This window comes from Pristiophorus japonicus, chromosome 8, assembly GCF_044704955.1.
Source record: "Pristiophorus japonicus isolate sPriJap1 chromosome 8, sPriJap1.hap1, whole genome shotgun sequence".
Classification (NCBI taxonomy): Eukaryota; Metazoa; Chordata; class Chondrichthyes; family Pristiophoridae; genus Pristiophorus; species Pristiophorus japonicus.
The window spans coordinates 201548448-201572976 of record NC_091984.1 but is presented as its reverse complement, the minus strand read 5'-3'; the positions used below and the strand labels follow the sequence as shown (position 1 = coordinate 201572976).

General features: G+C 46.2%; 1 protein-coding gene across 1 annotated transcript in view; it reads right to left on the bottom strand.

The window, feature by feature from the left end:
• The window catches only part of LOC139269241 (transmembrane protein 132D), a 1017604-nt gene that overhangs the window by 442554 nt on the left and 550521 nt on the right, over positions 1–24529 (bottom strand). The window contains exon 7 of the mRNA XM_070888330.1: positions 14561–14753. Within this exon, the coding sequence (XP_070744431.1) occupies positions 14561–14753 (193 nt within the window). The remainder of the gene's footprint in view (positions 1–14560; positions 14754–24529) is intronic.

Below are 24529 nucleotides of genomic sequence, written 5' to 3'. Positions count from 1 at the left end.
CCCGCACAACCTCAACCTGCATTTAGATAGCGCCTTTAATGTAGTAAAACGTTCTAAGGTACTTCACAGGAGCGTTAGCAAGCAAAATTTGACACCGAGCCATATAAGGAGATATTAGGGCAGGTGACCAAAAACCTGGTTAAAGAGGTAAGTTTTAAGGTGCGCCTCCAAGGAGGAGAGAGAGGCGGAGAGGTTTAGGGAGGGAATTCCAGAGCTTAAGGCCTAGGCAACTGAAGGCATGGCCACCAATGCTGGAGTGATTATAATCAGGGATGCGCAAGGGACCAGAATTGCAGGAGAGCAGAGATCTCGGAGGATGGAGGAGGTTACAGAGATGGGAAGGGGCGAGACCATGGAGAGATTTTAAAACAAAGAACATATGATGGCGTTCATCATCCAGTTATGAGACCTTGCATCCCCAGCGAGGAGCACTCCGATCCCCCCACTCACAAAGCACCATCTTGGACCCCTCTCACTGACCAGCTCTTTGGATGCCAACACTGCAATTCAACCTTCCCTTGACCCAGCGGAGGGGCCTTTAGACTGGCAGCTCCACTCCCTAAAACCGTGCAGCATGTTGGCCCAAAAACCCATCGAGGAGCACTGAGACCACAGACCCCCTCCCAACAAAGCACTATCTGGGGTCTCCATGCCCATTCCCAAAACCAGCTATTTGAATGTAGATATTTCTATTCTCATTACAAAGAATTCTGACCTTAAGACCCCGCCCTGGCACTGAGCAGCATGTTAACTGTACACAACCTACAAGGCGAAGCATTCTGGCCACAGACTTCACTCCCCCATCTGCCCCCCATCACCCACTGACCATCTTCTCTCTAGCTCACTCCACCATTCCCCTTCTTTCTTCCATCCCCATGATCCTCATTCCATCCCCAACCCCCACCTATCCTCCTTTCCCATTCTCCATCTCCCCTCACCCTCTCCCCCAGCCCCCTTCCTCCTTCTACCCCCTTCCATCTCTTTCCCCCATTCTCTTCTCCACCTTGGTCCTGTTTTGCCACACCTCCTCTAACCCTGCCTGACCTGATAAATGTCCTTGGTCTTGACTCCTGCTGTGCAATGCTACATGAGATTGACTACTTAATCTTTAATTTCACTTACGTGTGATATTAATGTCATACAGAAAAAAAAGCTTAAACTTCGCACAAGACTTCATGAAGGTGGTTCTTTTATACACACTTCACTACCTGTTTCCAGTATTTTATGGGATGGGGATTCAAAGAGGGAACAACCAAAGGATTAATGTCAAGAACATGTAACTTGTGGTGCATCGGAATCTGCTTCTGGTCTTAATGTTTATGAATTTAATTCAAATTCTTTTTGTAGCTTAGAATCCACCATTTCCAAAGTACATAGCTTCAATGAGTTCATCAAGAGCAATAGAAAGAAAGACAGACCTGCATTTATTTAGTGCATTTCACAGCCTCAAGACATCCCATTGCTCTTTACACCCAATTATTGCCTTTGGCGAGTAATCTATTGTAATGTGAATGGCTCACACAGAAATGAACAGTGACTCACACAGACTTGTATGCTTAATTCAAAAAGTGCTGAACATGAAGACAGCTGGAGTTTACCCGACCCGGACATCGACCCACACTGATCCACCCTGACCCAGTCAATGACCCACACTGACACACCCTGACCCAGTCAATAACCTACACTGACCCACTCTGACCCAGTCAATGACCCACACTGACCCAGTCAATGACCCACACTGACACACCCTGACCCAGTCAATGACCCAGTCAATGACCCACACTGACACACCCTGACCCAGTCAATGACCCACCCTGACCCAGTCAATGACCCACACTGAACCACCCTGACCCAGTCAATGACCCACCCTGACCCAGTCAATGACCCACACTGACACACCCTGACCCAGTCAATGACCCACAATGACACATCCTGACCCAGTCAATGACCCACACTGACCCAGTCAATGACCCAGTCAATGACCCACCCTGACCCAGTCAATGACCCAGTCAATGACCCACACTGAACCACCCTGACCCAGTCAATGACCCAGTCAATGACCCACACTGAACCACCCTGACCCAGCCAATGACACATCCTGACCCAGTCAATGACCCACCCTGACCCAGTCAATGACCCACACTGACACACCCTGACCCAGTCAATGACCCACAATGACACATCCTGACCCAGTCAATGACCCACACTGACACACCCTGACCCAGTCAATGACCCAGTCAATGACCCACACTGACACACCCTGACCCAGTCAATGACCCACCCTGACCCAGTCAATGACCCACACTGAACCACCCTGACCCAGTCAATGACCCACCCTGACCCAGTCAATGACCCACACTGACACACCCTGACCCAGTCAATGACCCACAATGACACATCCTGACCCAGTCAATGACCCACACTGACCCAGTCAATGACCCAGTCAATGACCCACAATGACACATCCTGACCCAGTCAATGACCCACACTGACCCAGTCAATGACCCACACTGAACCACCCTGACCCAGTCAATGACCCACCCTGACCCAGTCAATGACCCACACTGACACACCCTGACCCAGTCAATGACCCACAATGACACATCCTGACCCAGTCAATGACCCACACTGACCCAGTCAATGACCCACACTGACACACCCTGACCCAGTCAATGACCCACACTGACCCAGTCAATGACCCAGTCAATGACCCACACTGACCCAGTCAATGACCCAGTCAATGACCCACACTGACCCAGTCAATGGCCCACACTGACACACCCTGACCCAGTCAATGACCCACACTGACCCAATCTGACCCAGTCAATGACCCACACTGACCCAGTCAATGACCCACACTGACCCAGTCAATGACACACACTGACCCACCCTGACCCAGTCAATGACCCACACTGACCCAGTCAATGACCCACACTGACCCGGACATTGAACCGCACTGACCTATGCTTTAAACATTTAGTATGAAGGCAGTGTAGTTTTCCTTCATTGTTCCGATTAGCATTACACCTGGTCAGGACCAATAATGAAAAGTAAGGGTCATTTTCTCTGAATCCCTATTGATTACAGACATAATTTAATTGTAGAGAATGAGAAGATGGATGAGTTCTTGAGAATAAGAAGATGGATGAGTTCTTGACCAAACATTAAATTGTTATGCAAGGTCCTGCATTAAGATTTTACTTTTGTTTAGAGTCCATCTGTTCCTTTTCCTGTAGGCAGCCACTCAAACACTAATGGAATAATGCTCAGAACAACAGTATGCTTGCTGAGCAAACGCTGCAGGAGCCACCCCAGGTCCTCCCCCATCCCTACCCACACACGTACTCCTGTTGTTACATTCCTCATTACATGGCCATTTTTAGATTTGCACACAAAGCTTTCAATCACAGAGAATGGCTGCACAAAGTTCTCACTGCATCAGCTGGCAGAACATTCGATCTTTCCTCGAGAGTATTTTGCCAAAGTCCTGACCTCCTCCAGGCGTCTGCAACCAGGTGAAAAGTAGCAACATCTGCATCACTAGTGAATTTGCACTTTCAATGAAAAAAATCAAATGCTCCAACTTGGCATTATAAAATGTAATTTAGAAGCACTGGTAACTTTTGCACTAAAACGCTTGTTAAATGTCACGAATTGATGGCTTCCACTGTTTTGATTTGCATTTCACTTGGCAATAAATTTTTGCTGTTTATTAAAAAAACTATTAATTTTTGACTTAAAGTACTGCAAAGCAGGGTAAAATATTAACAGGAAAAGTAGCACATTTGAATGTTTTTTTTTGTGGGGATCGGCCCTTTGTCTCTTGTTGATTGTGCATTGCTTGGTTAGCAAAGGAGGACACGCCACTTGCAGCAGATGTCAACATGTATTGAGCAGCGAGGCCAAATCCAAAGGGGTCGAAATTCGGTATCGATGGTTTTGAGGCGGTGACACCAGCTGAGTGCAGAATTTCTCGCCAGGCGGCCTTTGCCGCTCCGAAACGCGGAATTCAGTTTTGCCGCCTAGAAAAATGAATTGCAGCGTTAAATCATGGCGCTGCACGGTACTCTGGAGGTTGTAAATGGTGTTAAATCATGGCGCTGCACAGTACTCTGGAGGTTGTAAACGGTGTTAAATCATGGCGCTGCACGCTACTCTGGAGGTTGTAAATGGTGTTAAATCATGGCGCTGCACGGTACTCTGGAGGTTGTAAATGGTGTTAAATCATGGCGCTGCACAGTACTCTGGAGGTTGTAAACGGTGTTAAATCATGGCGCTGCACGGTACTCTGGAGGTCGTAAACGGCGTTAAATCGTGGCATTGCACGATACTCTGGAGGTTGTAAACGGCGTTAAATCATGGCATTGCACGGTACTCTGGAGGTTGTAAATGGTGTTAAATCGTGGCATTGCACGGTACTCTGGAGGTCGTAAATGGCATTAAGTGGGGCGGCAACTGCAGCATTTTTACAAAATTGCCACTTTTGGCACATTTTTTGGTTAATGATTTGCCACTTTCAGCCACTGGATTCAGCAGCATTTGGAGCTGTGCCACCTGTATTCAATCGAGGCAGTGATTGGGCGTTTCATCGCCTCGTGGTTATATTCGCTTCCTACGCCCTCAGTCAGACGGTGAAGATGGCAGATACAGCAGCAGCACGCCAGAGCGCCCACCGCCTCTCGGACACCGCCATCGATGCACTCCTTCATGGCCTGGAGAGGCGTCGGAAACTACTGAGGACAGAGACTGGGAGGAGGCCGCCGCCACGGGTCATTCGAGGTCTATGGACGGAAGTGGCTGAAAGTGTCAGCGAGTGACACGGTGCACAGGACAGTCACTCAATGCCGCAAGAAGTGGAACAACATGACACGGCTGCTGAAGGTGAGTATCTTTAACATTAACCTGACCATGCCATACTGAAGGCTCAATGTGCAGTCTGTCCTCAATGTGAATGTGTCGGGCCCCATGCTCTACGTGGGTGAGGCAAGATGCAACGTTCGCATTTGTAGCCTCACCACTCCCAGGGACTGCAAGCGCTGGTAACCTTCCTCATCTGTTCTTCACACCCACCCCTCATCTTGTTACCTCCTCACTCTTCATATGTGTGGAAGATGGTAGCCTCATCGTTACTGTTAGGTCCTGGCCCCCAAGCATTGGCAAACCAAAGACATGCAGCTAATCTAAGTTTCCTCAACCTGTGAAGACGCTCACACAGTAACATGTACTCAACTATGTAAGGCACTTGGGACAGACCGATAGAAGGACACTAACTCTGACGTTCTCTTTAATCTTGCAGGCCAAGCTCACCCACAATCGAAGGAAGCAGATGAGGACCAGAGGAGAGGACATTAACCTCCACTCCTTCATTGCGTTGGAGAAATGAATCTTGACCCTGATGGGCGTTCAAGTTGGTGCGGTGGGTGTGGCCGTACCCCCTTGGGACAATGCCGGTATGTTGTGTTCTTTTGCAGCATTTAGCAGGCCAGTTAGCCTTGACAGCACAATCCTTCAGCTCTTTCCATGAGACTGGCATTTCCAAATGCCTTTCCCAGTCTGGGCCCCCTCCCCTGCAGGTTACCACTCTTCTCTAGCTTTGTGCTTTCAGATGATCAACCAGATCCTGCACGTCAGCCTTCGCCTGCGGGAGATGTTGCACAGGAGCAGGAGGAGGAGGAGGAGGACACCTCTATGGACGTCACTCGGGAGACAGCGGCCTCAGAGGGCGGGGCCAGCAGCTTTCGGGAGGAAGGCGTGGTCGGGGAGCTGGAGGTGGGTGATGCTCCAAGACCCAGTGGCCTGCAGCAACGCGAGGGGGGAGGGGAAGCCCGGGGGGCCAGCCCCCCCGAGGGGGAGTGTGCGCATGGGTGATGTTCAGTAGCACTCTGATGATGAGGCCGAATTACAGGTCGGCGTAAGACTATCATTGCGGTTGCAACACAATCTGCTGGGTGGGATTCGCGACCTGGTCCCGCCTCCAGCCTGCCCACTTCCCGTTTTGCCGGAGGCAAGCGGAGGGGGGGGGGGGGGGCGGGTGACCAATCCGCTCCCAGGGGGTCTTACCTCAATTTAAAAAGATTGTAATGAGGCTAGAAGCCTCTCCCCCGCCCCCTCCCCTCCCCATCCCCCCATTTTGTGTTCAACTGCATGTGGACGGGTTTCACACAATTCCCCCAACCCCCTGGATCCCTGCTGATCCTACCCTCCCCCCTCCACCGACCCCCTGTCGATCCCTGATCCCGGTCGATCCGAACCCCCCCCCCCCCCTCCCGACCCATGACCCCTGCCGATCCTCTCCCTTGCCCCTTCCCTCGGGACAACCTGCCGGAAACCTGGCCACCTGCTATGGAGCCCCCCCTCCCACCCTAAATGACATCACGCCAAGTTAGCTATTCAATCTTTTCTTCTTTCTTTTATGCTTCTTCCCATTGTGCGGTACCATCCAGGACAAAGCAGTCTACTTGATCGGCATTCCATCCACCAACTTAAATATTTAATTCCCTCGCCACCAACGCTCTGTGGCTGCTGTGTGTGCTATCTACAGTCGCCAAGCCTTCTTCGGTCACAGCTCCTAACCCCGCAACCTCCACCATCTTGAAGGACAAGGGCCTGACTAACTTCTGTGACATCTCAAGTGAACGTTGGAAAGTTTTACCTGGGCTTTTCGTAAAAGGATTTCCAGAAGACCTTTGATAAAGTACCACATGGAAGGCTGCTACACGAACGCAAGAGTGGGTATTTTAGGCAAAACTTGGAGGTTGATAAGCAATCGGCTGAAAGCAATGGGTAAAAAGAAAGAAAGGATTGCATTTGTATAGCGTCTTTCATGACCACCAGATGTCTCAAAGCACTTTACAGTGAATGAAGTGCTTTTAGAGTGTAGTCACTATTGTAATGTAGGAAACGCGGCAGCCAATTTGTACACAGCAAGCTCCCACAAACAGCAATGTGATAATGACCAGATAATCAGTTTATGATATGTTGATTGAGGGATAAATATTGGTCAGGACACCGAGGATAACTCCCCTGCTCTTCTTTGAAATAGTGCCCATTGGATTTTTTACATCCACCTGTAAGAACAGACGGGGTCTCGGTTTAAGGTGTCATCCGAAAGATGGCATCTCTGACAGTGCAGCGCTCCCTCAGCAGTGCACTGGAGTGTCAGCCTAGAATGTTGTGCTCAAGTCACTGGAGTGGGACTTGAACCCACAACCTTTTGACTCAAGAGGCGAGTGTGCTACCCACTGAGCCACAGCTGACACAGCTGGGTATTAGTTAGGGGGGTAATACCAGGCTGGGCTGAGATTTCAAACCGAGTGCCCCAGTTTAGTGATGGAGCTGTTTCTAATCTACATAAACAACCTGGAATCAGAAACACAATGTGACTTGGTAAAATTAGCAGATGATACTAAGTTAGGAGAGAGAGCAATTGAGTCAGGCACAATCTCGCTGTTCAGAAACGTTTACTGGGTTATTTTCCTCAAGTTGACCTCTAGTGATCAGTTCCATTATTTTGCCAGTTATTGATGTAAAGCAATTGGTCGACAGTTACCTGGTATATTAATCAGTTAAAAGAAACTACATGTTAAAGAATGGATTCTTCCAAGAGAGTTACAAGGGTTTATTGTACTCAAGGGAGTTAGTGATGTCATCAGCTCCTGTCAGTGTAGCTTGGTATTTACGTGAATTAGCTGAAATACAAGATTGAATTCCGCCAGCAGTACTCAGCTGTTAGTGATTTTTCACCTGATTGAGTGGTTTTGGATCTGGTCCCAAAGCAGCTTTCAGTGCCAGCTTTCTCTGGAATTAATGGAGGCAGGTCAGAATGCACAGGGTTGTTCAAAATACTTAGCACCAGAATAGTTCAGGGAGGGGCCTGATACCTGAAATGGTGGCCTGCAGAAACCTGCAACCACCAAAATGATGCTATCCCCCAAATTTAAGGCAGCACCTCCCAAACGCACAACCTCTGCCACCTAGAAGGACAAGGGCAGCGGGTGCACAGGAACATCACCACTTCCAAGTTCCCCTCCAAGTCAGACACCATGCTGACGGAAATATATCACTGTTCCTTCATCGTCGCTGGGTCAAAATCCTGGAACTCCCTCCCGAACAGCATTGCGGGAGTACCTTCACCACACGGACTGCAGCGGTTCAAGAAGGCAGCTCACCACCACCTTTTCAAGGCCAATCAGAGATGGGCAATAAATGCTGGCCTTGCCAGCGATGCCCACATCATATGAACGAATAAAAAAAGATATCAGTGTAGATCTTCTGGAATATGATTTTATTTTGCCACAAGTAAATCAGAGGCCGGGAAATCATCAGTCCAGGATCCTCCCTTTTAAAAGTGAAACAGGGAGTGATCCTATATTAGGGATGGGCAATAAGTGCTGGCCTTGCCAGCGATGCCCACATCCTAAAAATGAATAAAAAGAAAGTAGCTTGGTTTCTCATTAAAAGGCATCTGCCCCGTCAAAAACCAACCGGGATGTGTGGGAGGAGGGGGCAGAAACACTCAATGTAGTATCTAACATTCAGGGAACCTGGGAGCAGATGAGAAAGCCAGCCTCAGATAGTCTGCTGAAATAAGATGACTGCATATTTCCCCATACAACACTGATGGGCAAAATGTGCATGCCACAAAGAGTTTCCTTACAATCTGTCACACCTTGAAGCTACGTGCAAAGCACTCAGACAACACGAGAGCTCTTTCCTAACTTCACAAGCCACTGCAGAGTAAATTCACCAATCCCATGCTCCCGGCAGAGTGCCATGCTCAGAGGGTTGGAGAAGTAGAGGTACATTCTTGTTGGCCTACCTCCAACCCCTGCTCCCTCCAAGCATACCTCCCCTCTAAGTGTGAAATCAGTGAACTTATTTTTATATGTGCTCCCCAAATTCAAAATATCAATGATTTGATGTTTGAAGCACAAGGCGGCCCATAACATCAGGGAGCAAACCTGCATGACAGAAGCTCCAGGAAATGTTCTGCCTATAAATCCCGTTGAAGAGGCCACTGTAAAAAACCTGATGATCGAGAGCGTACAGCGAATGGGGATGGGTGAAGGCTTTGGCCAAAGGCAGGACTGGGACCATCTTGTTCCTGTTTCCTTTTTCTAGTCACTCACTCGCTGATATGTACTTAGATACAAGACCATGACAGATAGTTTATTGCCATATCAGTACTATTTGAAGAGTTGTTTCCATTAGTGTTTAAACATAAGTATCTTTTCCTGTTTCTAAAGCAATCACCCCCCCCTGAAAATCAGGAAAGTTTGCTTTCAAATAACTGCCCTTCATTTGCACCTTCAGTGAAGCACTCACATATTTTGGGCAAGAACACTTTAAGTCGCCAAAGCGGGTGAGCGAAGAATTGCACGCTGTGCTAATCAGGTGAGGATGTCATCAAGTGAAAGGAAAAATTCAGGAATAAATTTGCTGGCCTTTGCACATATGTTCCATGCTTGCAGGGTGAATCCTACTAGCTAGAAGATCAACCCTAATTTATTCTGCTTCTTTAAAAAGAAAGGTGGGTTGTAGTTTGTACAGATTGCATTCCACTTACCGTTCTTTCCCCTTTAACTGCTTTATCTAGGAGTCTATTTCACATTTCCACAATCTTGCTAACACATAGGCCCCAAATTTCCCCAGCCGCTTAGAGCGGCGTATCTCGATGTGACTGACTTCCTGGAGGAAAAAAAGCGCCAAAAATCTACCTCGTAATTTGGCCGCTCCCTCATCGTCCGGATCCATCGGCATCGCGCAGCATTCTGGGGGGGGGCGGAGCTTCGGCCGAGCTTGCTCAGTGTGACCGGCAGGGGGGCGGGACTTGGACCCAGCGTGTCGTGTAGTGCCGGCAGGGGCACGCATGACCGTTTAAGTGTGCTCGCATGCGCAATGGCCACTTCAGTCTGCGCGCATGCGCAGTGTTACAGGAAGCTTGGCAATTGGCCAATTAAAGGGAGAGCGTCCTCAGAATAAGTGGCTATGGAGCATATATAAAGGTGAGGTCTGAATATTGATGTTTGTGTGGCTGAGGGAGTGGAAAGGAGTGCTGGATAGGTGTAAGAGAGGTGTAAGTGTGATCTTTGAACATTACCTGCGTTTGAGTCCAATAGACGAATGGTGCAAGAGCATGCAAGAAAAAACAAGAATTTCCTTCATGAAGAAGTGGAGAAATTAGTGACGGTTATTGAGGAGAAATGGCTGGAGCCGGATATTAGCAAGAGTGGTCCGTCAAAGGTCTCTCCCAAGGAAATGAGGAAAAGATGGAACCTCGTTGCTGAAGAATTCTCCGCTGGGGTCAACACGTAAGATCTGGAAGCCAGCGCAAGAAGAAATGGCAGGACATTGGTCAAGTAGTGAGTGTAAGTAATATCTTCATCGTTAAATTGAATTGCAGTCGAAAATGTGAGCATCTGTATGTGTCCCACCCATCAGAAGCGCACCATGTCTGACAATTTATATTTTCATCTTCACAGAAGAAATTGGCCCACAACAAGAGGGAGAGAACTAGAACAGGAGGAGGTCCTCCAAATGTGCACCAACTCACACCCCTGGAATAGAGGGTTGCTGCCTTGCTGACTTGCACTGGCAGAAAAAGAATAAACTCTGCACAAGCTGGACCCACACACGAGGGTGAGGGTGAGTCATTAAAATGCATAGTGGCCCTTCAAATCAACCTGCTGACTGGCCTGCTACGTATGAGACTACTCATGCCATCCCCTCCTATGCTGCTAACCATAGACTGTTGTGTTGTCTTTTGCAGAAGACGACAACACTCCTCAAGACCTTGAGGCTCCAGACCAAGGCGGGTGGGGGGAGGAGGGGTCTATGGAAATATGTGCTCGGCAGAATGCTGACCGCGATATCGATCAGGGCATCACATTAGCTCCTCGGCAACCTTCCTTGGGTTCACACCTTCCGAGGTCGCGGGTCCGAGTGGCGGTTGGGAAATGCATCTTGGGACACCCAGTGCCCCACCGTCCCAGCCTGCGCCTCACACTGGAGTGGTGCCACTAGGTAGACCCACGGCGAGGGGAAGGAGAAGCCGACCAGTCTCTCCTGAGAGGCAGCCCTCAGCAGAAGTAAATCAGTTCTCCCTGGATCAGGAAGGTATATGCTTGCTTTTTTGGAAACAGGAGGTGGGTGGGGTGGCTTGACCCATCCACCTCCACGGAGGTGTGTGGGGGACCTGACCCATCCACCTCCATGGCACGAACCTGGTATTGCAGTACTTCCAGGAACGGTGCAGTGGCTCTAGGCCTTTTGGCTAAGAGCATTGGCGCAGAGTGATCCTTGGCGTGTGCAAGGTGACCTCTGGCGTTTGTGATTTGACAAAGAATTGGAACGATTGGCTACGAATTTCAAAAAAAAAAAAAATCAGGTTTTTTCATGGCTAAGATCATGCGTAACTGACCTGACAGGGGAGTAACCATGACCCCAAAGTGGTTCTCCCTGGATCAGGAAGGTGGTTCTCCTATGCTTTTTGGAAATAGGAGGTGGGTGGGGTGGCTTGACCCATCCACCTCCACGGAGGTGTGTGGGGGGCCTGACCCATCCACCTCCATGGCACGAACCTGGTATTGCAGTACTTCCAGGAACGGTGCAGTGGCTCTAGGCCTTTTGGCTAAGAGCATTGGCGCAGAGTGATCCTTGGCGTGTGCAAGGTGACCTCTGGCGTTTGTGATTTGACAAAGAATTGGAACGATTGGCTACGAATTAAAAAAAAAAAATAAAATCAGGTTTTTTCATTGGGTGAGGAGACCAATGCCCTCTGTACCAACTGGAGCAAGTTAAAAGGGGAAATCTGTGATTTTTAAGTTACTGCAAAAAAAGCGGGGCAACTCCTGAGGAAATTTGAGCCCATAAACTGGCCAAAATGCTTCACATCATCAGTGAGTTTTGTACTATTAAAATCATCTGCCGTATCACTACGAATCATGCAAACTATAGGGGAACCAGAGCTTCTTCTACTTGTCAACACCTCTGTCTCCACTACTGAGTCAGGTTTCAGTCCAGTTAGCTTATTGTTAATTCCATGACCCTTCATATCTTATTCGTAAGCCTTACGTGGAATTGGAACAAATGCTTTCTGAAAATCATTCTTTTGCCACTTTGGTTGGTGTCTCTTACCATTTGCAGTACTGCCACAAAAATTTGTAACAAAGAACAAGAAGAGGCTATACCTTTAGAAGATATGCACATTGGAGTAGGGTTGTAGTAGCATCAGAAAGAAACGTTTTTGTGGAGAAACATTTTACAGAGATAAGTCACTCCTGCGCACATTATATAATAACAAGGGGCCAGAATTTGCAGTGGGTATGCCTTTGAACATCTTTGAAAAGGACAGTAGTTTCAGGATTTCTGCATGCTCTTACACATCCGCTAAATCCCGGACTTGTGATCTGTCAAGTTCAGATTTGACTGATCTTCCGCACCGACATTGAAAACCTAATTACTGGCGCAGAGTTGGGCTAATTTCTCACCAACTGCCCAGCAGTTAAGTACAACATTTTACGGCTGGTGCAAACAGGCGCAGGGCCTATTTCCACAGCATAAGGGGTATAAATAATCTTCTTCTGATGCTTTGTTACTGTACTGGATGCTTTTTTATTTCAATTAGATGACATCCAGGAACATTGTCGAACCTGAGTGTCTCATTTGGGATGGCACCCGGAGAAAATATGGAATAGCAGAAATTGACAGGCAGACACACAGAATCAAATATGCAATTACACATTAATAATTAAATCTTCACTTCTTCATATATTGATAAACAAATGCTTGATCTTATTCCGGTATCACTCTCACACCATCAATTCATCAGACAAGAGGCAAAATGCAAAATGCACTTTGGACGAAAGCTTTAAAATAGGAATATTTTTGTTTAAATTGAAAGTAAAATCGGAGCTATGTGTATCCAAAGTTCATTGCAACGTTTATTCTCCAAATATAAATGCTTCAGAGATCAATTCTCTATGAGGGACCTTCTGCTTCCTGATTGGAGCACCAGCCCACGTGATCCCAGGTACACCTCCACACACGGTGCGCCTCTGGGATCCGTGGGTATTTACGCTGCCCTCGAATACACAGGGTCAGAGAGTACGTTCACGAAGGGGGATCCCCCATCAGGTAAGTTCGTATTCTATTCGGATGGCGGAGGCATAATCCGTAGGTAGGCTGCGAAATCCAGGCCAAGGTCGGACCCCACAATCCAGGCCAAGGTTGCACCACACAATCCAGGCCTAGGTCCGGCCACACAATCCAGGCCTAGGTCCGGCCACACAATCCAGGCCAAGGTTACACCACTCAATCCAGGCCTAGGTCGGACCACACAATCGAGGCCTAGGTCAGACCCCACAATCCAGGCCTAGGTCAGACCCCACAATCCTGGCCTAGGTCAGACCCCACAATCCAGGCCAAGGTCTGACCACACAATCCAGGCCTAGGTCAGAACACACAATCCAAGCCAAGGTCGGACCACACAATCCAGGCCTAGGTCGGACCACACAATCCAGGCCTAGGTCGGAACACACAATCCAAGCCAAGGTCGGACCATACAATCCAGGCCTAGGTCAGAACACACAAGCCAGACCTAGGTCAGACCCCACAATCCAGGCCTAGGTCGGACCCCACAATCCAGGCCTAGGTCAGACCACACAATCCAGGCCTAGGTCACACCACACAATCCAGGCCTAGGTCACACCACACAATCCAGGCGAAGGTCGGACCACACAATCCAGGCTTAGGTCGGACCACACAATCCAGGCTTAGGTCACACCACACAATCCAGGCCTAGGTCACACCACACAATCCAGGCCTAGGTCGGACCACACAATCCAGGCCTAGGTCACACCACACAATCCAGGCCTAGGTCGGACCACACAATCCAGGCCTAGGTCGGACCCCACAATCCAGGCCTAGGTTGGACCCCACAATCCAGGCCAAGGTCGCATCACACAATCCAGGCCTAGGTCGGACCCCACAATCCAGGCCTAGGTTGGACCCCACAATCCAGGCCAAGGTCGCATCACACAATCCAGGCCAAGGTCGCACCACACAATCCAGGCCTAGGTCGGACCCCACAATCCAGGCCCAGGTCCGGCCACACAATCCAGGCCAAGGTCCAACCACACAATCCAGGCCAAGGTTTGAGATATTTCCTACATTTAGTAATTCTTGCTGAAATGGAATCTTTTTTTCCTGATGCAACTGACTTGTTACAATTTCCTTGGCCAGCTTACCTGACAATTATCACAAGCTAAACAAGAAGACGACCCTTTCTGGGACCTCCATATTGATAGAATCGAGACACAAGCTCAAGTTCAATAAGACATCACTGTTTCATCACAAAGAGTTAGAAAATGCATGAAAAAAGTACAAATAACATAATACTGTCGAAAATTCCTAACTGGAAAGCTTGTAAAAATCTCTGGGCATCACAAGATTCATGCTCAAAAATCATTAGCACTTATGGCTGAACACTGTGTTGTGCAAGTCCCATGTCAATCACAAGATTTCTAGCAAAGACAAATAGTAACAATGTGAAGTCTCTTACCATAGCAAGAGGAACGATCTTTGTAATGTCCCTCTGACTGATGTGCAGCTCTGAGACAGCTTCTTCCTGGTCTATCTGTGAGGTCTTCCCGGGATATTCCACCTGCCACATGATTCGGCGAGTCACTGACAGACTGCTGAAGTTATCCATTTCGAAGTCCATCTGCATAATCTCATAAGAAGCGCCGTCAACTCTGTGAAGAAAATGGAATTATTAAGCATTTCCGAAGCAATTTCTGAGTAAAAAGTCCCGCAATAATAGGTGTCGGATTACTGATTGACTTGGTCCCTCAAAGAATTGACTTCTTTCAGTGTTTTCAGGAACCTAACTGAAAGCAAAGATGTATTATTTTCTCTTTTTAGAGTTTAATTTGTTCTAATGCACAATATCCTTTTAAGTGCACTCACAGGTTTACACAGTGCATTATATTGAATATGTCCAAAGCGGAGATAGACAGATTTTTGAACTACAGAGGAGTCAAGGGTTATGGGGAACGGGAGGAAAGTGGAGCTGAGGCCAAGATCAGATCAGCCATGATCTTATTGAATGGCGGAGCAGGCTCGAGGGGCAAAATGGCCTACTCCTGCTCCTATTTCTTATGTTCTTATGTTATGTCGGCTTCACTGATGCCTTGTGTGTAGAATGACTGGCACAGATCTTGCTACTTATTTCGAGGGCCCTTAAATAGGGAATTTCTTATGTTCTTATGAATTATTGGAAGACGAATATATTAGAAGCAATGCACAACTCAGCAGCCAATCAGATGCACAAACTGTAATAGGCACATAAATATAAGAAGTTAAGCTCATGGGGCACCCCGGGGGTTGGGGAGTGTGAATATTTGGCTATTCAAGGAGCATGGAAATGAGGTTCTTGAATGCTTGCTTCACTGATGAGGCCCTATAGATCATTGTGGACTATGTGAAGAAATAGCAAAATGTGCTCTATGGGTCAACAACAGCAACTTGTATTTATATTGTGCCTTTAACATAATGAAACATCCCAAGGTGCTTCACAGGAGTATTATGAGACAAAAAATTTGATACCGAGCCACACAAGGAGAAATTAGGGCAGGTGAAGGTAGGTTTTAAGGAGTGCCTTGAAGGAGGAAAGAGAGGTAAAGAGGTAGAGAGGTTTAGGCAGGGAATTCCAGAGATTAGGGCCTTGGCAACAGAAGGCACAGCCACCAATGGTTGAGTGATTATAAATCAGGGATGCTGAAGAGGGAAGAATGAGAGGAGCGCAGATATCTCGGGGGTGGGGGGGTTTGGGGCTGAAGGAGATTACAGAGCTAGGGAGGGTCGAGTCCATGAAGGCAGTTGAAAACAAGGATGAGAATTTTGAAATCTAGGCATTGCTTAACTAGGAGCCAATGTAGGTCAGCGAGCAGGTAATGAGTGAACAGGACTTAGTGCAAGTTAGGACATGGGCAGCCGAGTTTTGGATGACCTCAAGTTTATGTAGGGTAGAATGTGGGAGGCCGGCCATGAGTGCTTTGGCATAGTCAAGTCTTGAGATAACAAGGGCATGGATGAGGGTTTCAAGAGCGGCTGAGCTGAGGCAAGGGCGGAGACGGGCGATGTTACGTTGTTATGTTGTTATGCTGTTAAGCAGTTATGCTGCGGATATGTGGTTGAAAGCTAATTTCAGGGTCAAATATGACACTAAGGTTGCAAACAGTGTGGTTCAGCCTCAGACAGAAGTTGGGGAGAGGGATGGAGTTGATAGCTAGAAAACAGAGTTCATGGCGGGGACCGAAAACAATGGCTTCGGTCTTCCCAATACTTAATTGGAGAAAATTTCTGCTCATCCAGAACTGGATGGGTCAGGAGTGCAATCCAGCGCTAAGCAAAGGTTCAGCAAGTGCTGAAGAAATTGGCAAATCAGATAACCAGTGTGTCCATAACTTGCAAGGATGTGTGGAAGAAAAGTTAAGCATGGAGAGCCAATTATCCTTGATGCAGAGGTTCTTAGACAAACTCAAAAATATTTCAAGGAAATATAGGCCCCAAGTTTCCACACGCGGCGAAAAAGGTGCACCTCAGAGCTGGGCGACTGTTTTTCGCGCCGAAAAAAAATCCTTGGAGCTCAATGTCTGCTTGGCACGGCGCACAGGGGGGCAGAGCCTACCACTCGCGCCGATTTTGTAAGTAGGAGGGGGAGGGTACAATTGAAATGAGGCTTCTTGATGCCGGCAACCCTGCGCGTGCACGTTGGAGCGTTCGCGTAGTCTGAAGTAAACATTGGCACTCGGCCATTTTTAAAAGTGCTGCAGAAAAAGTGAAGATTTGTTTCTTGGACCCCTGCAAAGGCTTGTATTTTAATTTTCTTGATATTTCTGTGTGTGAGGGAGTGCTTTTAGCAGCACTGCTGAATAAATCACCTGCTGAAATCAGTGAGTTCAGCTTTTCACTGCTAAACTTGCAGAACCGGTGCCTGCAAATTAAGGACTGTGTGTTTGGAGAAATAAAAGTGCCAATTCAACTTTGCAATGGATCAACTTCCACCAAGAACAAAGAATTTCTTGCATGAGGAAGCAAACCATTGCATAATATGTGGTGCACCCATTCTGCAAATTTAAATATAAAGATATCGATGTGGCTGCCTCTCCCTGTCCAAATGGCCTCAGTCAGTCCCCCTCACAGCTGGAAGGCTGCTGCTGTTCTTTCTTCGGCTCCCGACCAGCCACTGACGCCGCTGCAATCCCATGGCCGAATGGCCTCAAGTCCGTCCGGGTGCTGCATCTTCGCGGGGAATGAAGGCCTGCCTCAAGCACTGCAGCTCGGCTCGAAGGCTGCTTGCTGCCGCTGCCGTCGAGACACTGACGCCACACCGCTGCCTGAAAGGCCTGCCTGAAGCACTTTCACACAGGTAGGAACATGGTTTATTTAATCTTTTCTTTGCTTATAAATTTTTATTCAGGTTGGATTTATTTGTATAATATTTGTATAAGTATAACTAAGGATTGATTGTAGAATTTAATGACTTCCCTTCTCCCCCCCCCCCCCACCTCATTCCCTACGCCTAATTTGTAACCTGCGCCTGATTTTTTAAAGTGTAGACAAGGTTTTTTTCAAGCGTACAAAAATCTTCACTTGCTCCATTCTAAGTTAGTTTGGAGTACGTTTTCACTGTGGAAACTTTCAAATCAGGCGTCAGTGGCCGGACACGCCCCCGTTTGAAAAAAAAATTCTGTTCCATAGTGAAACTGTTCTACCTGACTAGAACTGCAGAAAACTAAATGTGGAGAATTCCGATTTCTAAGATACTCCGTTCTACACCAGTTGCTCCTAAAAATCAGGAGCAAATCATGTGGAAACTTGGGGCCATAGCAACAAAAGAAAGCCGTGTCACAAATACAATGATGGATACCCGGGAAGGCATCAACACTTTGCATCTGTGTGTCAAAGATACGGCTCTTCACAGCGGAACAAACCAGTTGATTTTTACTTCAAAGGAACTCTGCTGCTAATAAAGTCAAATAAACAAAAGGCTTCGTCTGCTCTCTTCATGGTGGACGTAAAAGAACCTATGGCATTATTCGAAAAAAAGCAGGGGAGTTTTCCCTAGTGTCTTGGCCAATTTTTATCCTTCAACCAAAATCAATAAAACAGATAATCTGGTCATTATCGCACTGCTGTTTGTGGGACCTTGCTGTGCGCAAATTGCCTGCCGCATTTCTTACATTACAAGTGACTACACTTCAAAAGTACTTTATTGGCTGCAAATCACTTTGGAGCATCCAGAGGTCATGAAAATCGCTATATAAATGCCAATTCTTAAACAAACAACCAGTTTGATCTTAGAACTAAAACACAATCTGATTTTTTAACTAAATGAAATAAGCAATCCAAACTCTGCTCCATCATCAAGGTAAATGTCTCTTCTGCTCAATAGACCTCAGTGATGCTGTTCTTTATTATGAAACATAATGAGGTAGATTTTCATCTCCAACACCTGGGCCTTGCTCGTCACCTGGACAGAGTGCAGAGCGGGGAGGCTCGCACACTGCTCACAGAACCCGCTGCACTTTTCTTCCATCCATTTAAATGGGAAGCAAATCAGGCGGATTTTGTTACAGACATGCGAATTACCCCGCCAGATTATCCATCCAAACTCTTTTCTAAATGAAAAAATCTGCCTGTTTCTCCGTGATTAATGAGCATCTGCAGGAATGCACGGCTTTGATAAATGCAACTTCTGAGAGTGTGATTTCGCAGCCAATCATTTTTCATGACAAAAAATATGTTCCCATTTTTCATTAAACAAGGAATCCTGGCTTCAAAATATTAGTCCTCTGTGCTGTATATCCTGTACAAACAAAAAGTTGCAATAGCTCGCAGCTTTTTATAGTGACTATTATATATTTTTCATTCACAGATTTGGTGTTAAGACAGAAACAGTATCATTGTTGTCGAACAACTAATACTGAAAGATAGTTGGAATTCCCTTTTTATTTACAGGACTATTTTAAAACTTTCTTTCCCATCATGCACTTTAAAATAAAATCCCTTTAATAGTACATTATTTTTTAAATATTGTCTAATTCATATGTTTTATCATGCTTTTGTGGGAATCAGATTTTCATTACAATGATGGCAAGAGTTAACTCTGACATTCGGGATTGTTTTAAAATCTGGATATTTATCTTGGATTTACCAAAGTAAAGTAGATGCTCTTTGTTTCACTGATAAAACTCCACAGCTCCAAATTCCAACTAATATGTTGGCAGCCTGGAACGACTTTGTAAAACTGCATCCCAGCCACCATTTCCATGTTCTCGTAACTAAATTAGTTGGGATTGTAACCACAAATTGCCCTTTTCAGATGTTGTTTATCTTTTCTAGTCAGCTGCCAGTCGTCTGACTAGCCACTGGGGCATGTCCCGTTAGAACACACAACCATAGAAAAAGCAGAATGATAAGGCATGTTGGCACACTGGCCTCAGAGGTGGTGCACTGGGATCATTGCTATGCAGACTGCGGCAGAGGTCATCTCCAACTGTTCATGTGCGCAACATGGATTGTGACTGGTGGGTTATATTGCAAGAAAATTATTTTGCAACATGAAATGAAAGAAAAAAGACAGCCTGTCGAAAGAAAAAGCAAAAGCATTGCCGTCAGTTAGGAGGTTCCAGCTGAGAAAGGTTTAGAAGCAGTTTGTGGAAGCTAATAGATGCTGCTCAGCATCATGGTTATAAGATGTACTAATGGTATATGACTTACTAATGGTATATGATGTACCAATGGTATATGATGTACTACAGCTGTAATGGTTTTTGACTTACTAATGGTATATGACATACTAATGGTTTATGACTTACTAACGAGTCAGTCAATGACCCAACCAAATGAAAGAACTGGAAAATAGATCAAAAAGCATTCATTATTTAAGAAATATGTATGCAATAATCTTGCTTTCCAATGAATTGCATGTAATATACATATAAAATAATAAATTTCAGTCAGAAATATATATATGTGTAGCCTGGCAACCAACATTAGAAGGGTTCATGTTGATCAGCCTCGATTAGTTGCCCTATAGTTGGACTATTCACAGACTGATCAAGTTGGCTTCTTTTAAAAGCAGTACCCATCCAGTTTATTATTGTTGGTTCAGTTAAACATAACAAAACTGGGCCACTTTAAAATGGCAGTTTAGAATTAGTCCAACGTCAGCAGACTCCTCCTGCCCCGTGAGCCATTTGATTTAATGCCAATCAGGAAATCTGGAATGATGATTGTTCAAACATAGGAAGCAATTAAAAGCCAACGTGGGATGGGGGCGGAAGCAGACGATACTGAAACTACTTTCCATTATAGTTATTTTCCTTTATAATCAGGATTACCTTGGCATTCTATAACAATTATTGGATTTCCTCAATCAAGGCCTCAAATTGTGACCAGGAACCATAGGAATGTATACCTTTTTTGCATTAAATAAGATTAAAAGCAGAACTCTATAAAGGATGACTGAGTGGAAAATAATCTAGTTTACACTTTTGTTAATATTTCTTAAAACTATATAAAAAATATATACTATACACAAATAGATTCTTCAGATAATTATATTATAATACTCTGATAATTGTTCTGGAATATTCCTACTATGCATGTTGAGGCATTATTATGTCGATATCTCAAGATATATTGGGGAGCAATTGTTCTGGTGACTATATGCAGTGACATCATAAGTGTGTTCAAAAAGACCACAGGTCTACATTTAATCGATGGTTTTGCCAGACTCTCATCGTAACTCCGGTGGGAATCCAGTGCAACCCACCAGGAAAAGGCAGTGACCTGATTGTGTAAGGTCCCCACTGACTCCAGAAATTTCCAGTCAATCTTATGAGGATCGGATCATCTGCCCATCCCTCACAGGGCCAATGACACTGAGGTGGAGGTGGGGGACAGGGTCTCCTATGTGCTGGGAGTTCCCACTTCCCCAACTCCAACTCATAAAAGGGCCTGGCATATTACTGTAGCCCAGTACACCGAGGAAGAAGAGGGCCAATAGCCTCCAGATGTGGGCAAGTTGGATCCAATGAGGAGCAGCCCAGATCCCCCCAAAATACAATGAGAGAATTTTCTTTTGTACGGGGCTAAGGGCATTGGCTAGATTGTGGTTAGAGGTGGCGGGGGCAGTTTCTGGCTACCTGCTATCTTGCCCTGTTGCCAGGCAGGTACTGAACTGCCCAACTGCATAGGGCCAGCCAGTACTGCAGATATGCTCAAAGTAGTGTGGGCGCGTGCCAGCCCCATGCAAGTAAGGTGCCAACTCTGGCAGGGTCAATGCTGGAGGGCAGGGGTGGGCGCAATCCTGGCATAATTGCTGGGGTCACGGTCTGCAGGGCCCACATTTATGATTTTACTGCACAAAGCAACCAGAGTAAAACAACCCCAGGAGGTCTTTGACTGATTTGGAAGTTTCAATGGTGTGTTGTATTTGAATTACATATGAAATTAGAACATCCTCCAATTTTGGCCTCTTGAGCATCCCTGATTTTAATCGCTCCACCACTGTTGGTCGTGCCTTTTGATGCTGAGGCCCTAAGCTCTGGAATTCCCTCTCCAAACTGCTCCGCCACTGTACTTCACTTCCCTCCTTTAAGATACTCCTCTTTGACCAAGCTTTTGGTCATCTGCCCTATTATCTCCTTATGTGGCTCGGTGTCAAATTTTGCTGATAATGCTCCTGTGAAGCGCCTTCTGTTAAAGGTGCTATATAAATACAATTTGTTTCACAAGCAGACTTAACATTAACCTGTTGCCTATTACTTTGATATTGTAATCTTCAGATGGCTGTTGTTTCATCTCCATGTGAAGCACTTGGATGAGTTATTTTTAGGGTTAATGATATAAATTGTCTTAAGAAGATAGCAGAACAGCATGCACTTAATAGCTTGATAAAGCTTTCAATACACTATAATCGCCAAATCAAATATGACAAGCAATCAAATTCACCGTTGTGACTAACAGTCTCTCCACACGCTCAGGTTAGTATCACAGTCTGTTGAATGCCTGCCACTTTCTTTCTTATTCATTGAATTATTTTGGATTGTGCCAAGAATCAAACTACAATATATGCCAACTACATAATGACTCAGGAACCACAGTATGGTCATTATTATTAGACCCTCCTGCATGGACATTACCGGCTGCTATTATACCCATTCATGAGCATCTCCACTGTACCTTTTCCAACCGTTATTCCCGCTATCCACAGAGTAACCATGCTTTGAGAAGAACAATTGTTGTAGGGTACTGCAGATTCAAAGAGTCAGACTGGCACAGTTCAACAATTGATAGGGAGGAGGCAACAGGTTGCAAGTACAGGATTATATGTTCGCAATCTTGGCTTCGTATTTGACCCCAAAATGAGTTTCTGACCACATAGCCATGCAATCACCAAGACTGCCTACTTACACCTCTGTAACATCGCCTGACTCTGCCCTTGCCTCAGCTCATCTGCCTCATCCATGCCTTTGTTACCTCTAGACTTGACAATCCAATGTTCTCCTGGCCAGCCTCCTGTCTTCCACCCTCCATAAACTTGAGCTCATCCAAAACTCTGCTGCCCATGTCCAAGTCCCGTTCACCCATCACCCCTGTGCTCGCTGACCTACATTGGTTCCCGGCCCAGCAACGCCTCAATTTTAAAATCCTCATCCTTGTTTTAAAATCTCTCCTAATCTCTGTAATCTCCTCCAGCCCCACAACCCTCTGAGATCTCCACGGACCTGCAATCCTGGCCTCTTGCTCATTTCCTATTTTAATCGCTCCACCATTGGCGGCAGTGCTTTCAGCTGCCGCGGCCCTAGACTCTGGAATTCACTCCCTAAACCTCTCCGCCTCTCTACCTCTCTTTCCTCCTTTAAGGCGCTCCTTAAAAACCTACCACTTTGATCAAGCTTTTGGTCACCTACCCTAATATCTCCTTATGTGGCTCAGTATCAAATTTTGTTTGATGATGCCCCTGTGAAGATTTGAACTGTTTAGACCGAAACATTATCAGGAAATACAGTATTAAATACATGTGTCACTGGAGCTGATGATGGTCCTCTTCCCCTCCTATTTTAAGTGCATAATATCTAGTTAAATATAACTGGGATGTGTCAGCACCAGAAAGCCACAATGCTGGACTCTCAGCTGGGACTCGTCGAGTTTGAATCCTAATCTGGATGAACACACACATAACACGTGTAAATCACACTGGGGCTTATTCAAGTGACAGCCTTGCCAGTCTCAGACAGGTCATCGGGGAGAGAGTGACCCCTTCATTCTGCTCTGCTCCTGGCAGATCAATCATGGGGCACCACAGACAATGTCCATGGAGACACTTGTGAGCTAAACGGTGGTGACAAAGAACAACAGAAGGAAGTATAAAAAGAAGATTAAACAGCCCCACGACACCCTCTCCTCGCTAACCCTCCTGCCAGGACTAGATAAATAGACCATTTTACAGAATTTACGAAGTGAGTATGCAACACGTTTTTATGTGCACTTGTAAAAATCAGAGAGAAACACAGGGGTAGATTTTCAACTTACCGCCCGAGCCTAAAACTGCCGATATAGAAACCGCTCGATTAGCATTTAAATTGATATCAATAGATAAAGAAAGAAAGGAAAGAAAGAAAGAAAGGAAAGAAAGAAAGGAAAGAAAGAAAGAAAGGAAAGAAAGAAAGACTTACATTTATATAGCATATTTCACAACCTCAGGATGTCCCAAAATACTTTACAACCAACAAAGTACTTTTTGAAGGGAGTCAAGGGTTATGGGGAGCGGGCAGGGAAGTGGAGCTGAGCCCAAGACCAGATCAGCTATGATCTTACTGAATGGCGGAGCAGGCTCGAGGGGCCAAATGTCCTACTCCTGCTCCTATTGCTTATGTTCTTACGTTCTTATGTTATGAGGTGCAGTCACTGTTGTAATGTGGGAGACACGGCAGCCAATTTGCGCACAGCAAGCTCCCACAAACAGCAATGTGATAATGACCAGATATGATGTTGATTGAGGGATAAATATTGACCAGGAAACCTCCCCTGCTCTTTTTTCTAAATAGTGCCGTGGGATCTTTTACGTCCACCTGCGAGGGAAGACAGGGCCTTAATTAACGTCTCATCCGAAAGATATGAAAGTCAGGCAGTTTCTCAATGGGCGGCTAAACCACAACGCATGTTTTATTCCTGAGCAGCAAGCTGAAAATCAGCCCCACAGCTCAGATTTCGTTTTGTCCATTGTGGATGTTTGAAATCCAGGGAGCTTTTTGTTTTCCCCATACCACAGACATCGAAACTAACTCGCTTTTTATATTTTATTCATCTTTCTGTTGTGTTTCCCCATCTTTATCTCACAATGATCGTATTCTTCACACTTCAAACTGCCTCCCCACAGTCAACAGTGATCTTTCCTCCCAGAGTAAACCCCTTCTTTTCCCTGGGATGCAGTTTTTCAAAGTCGTCCAGGCTG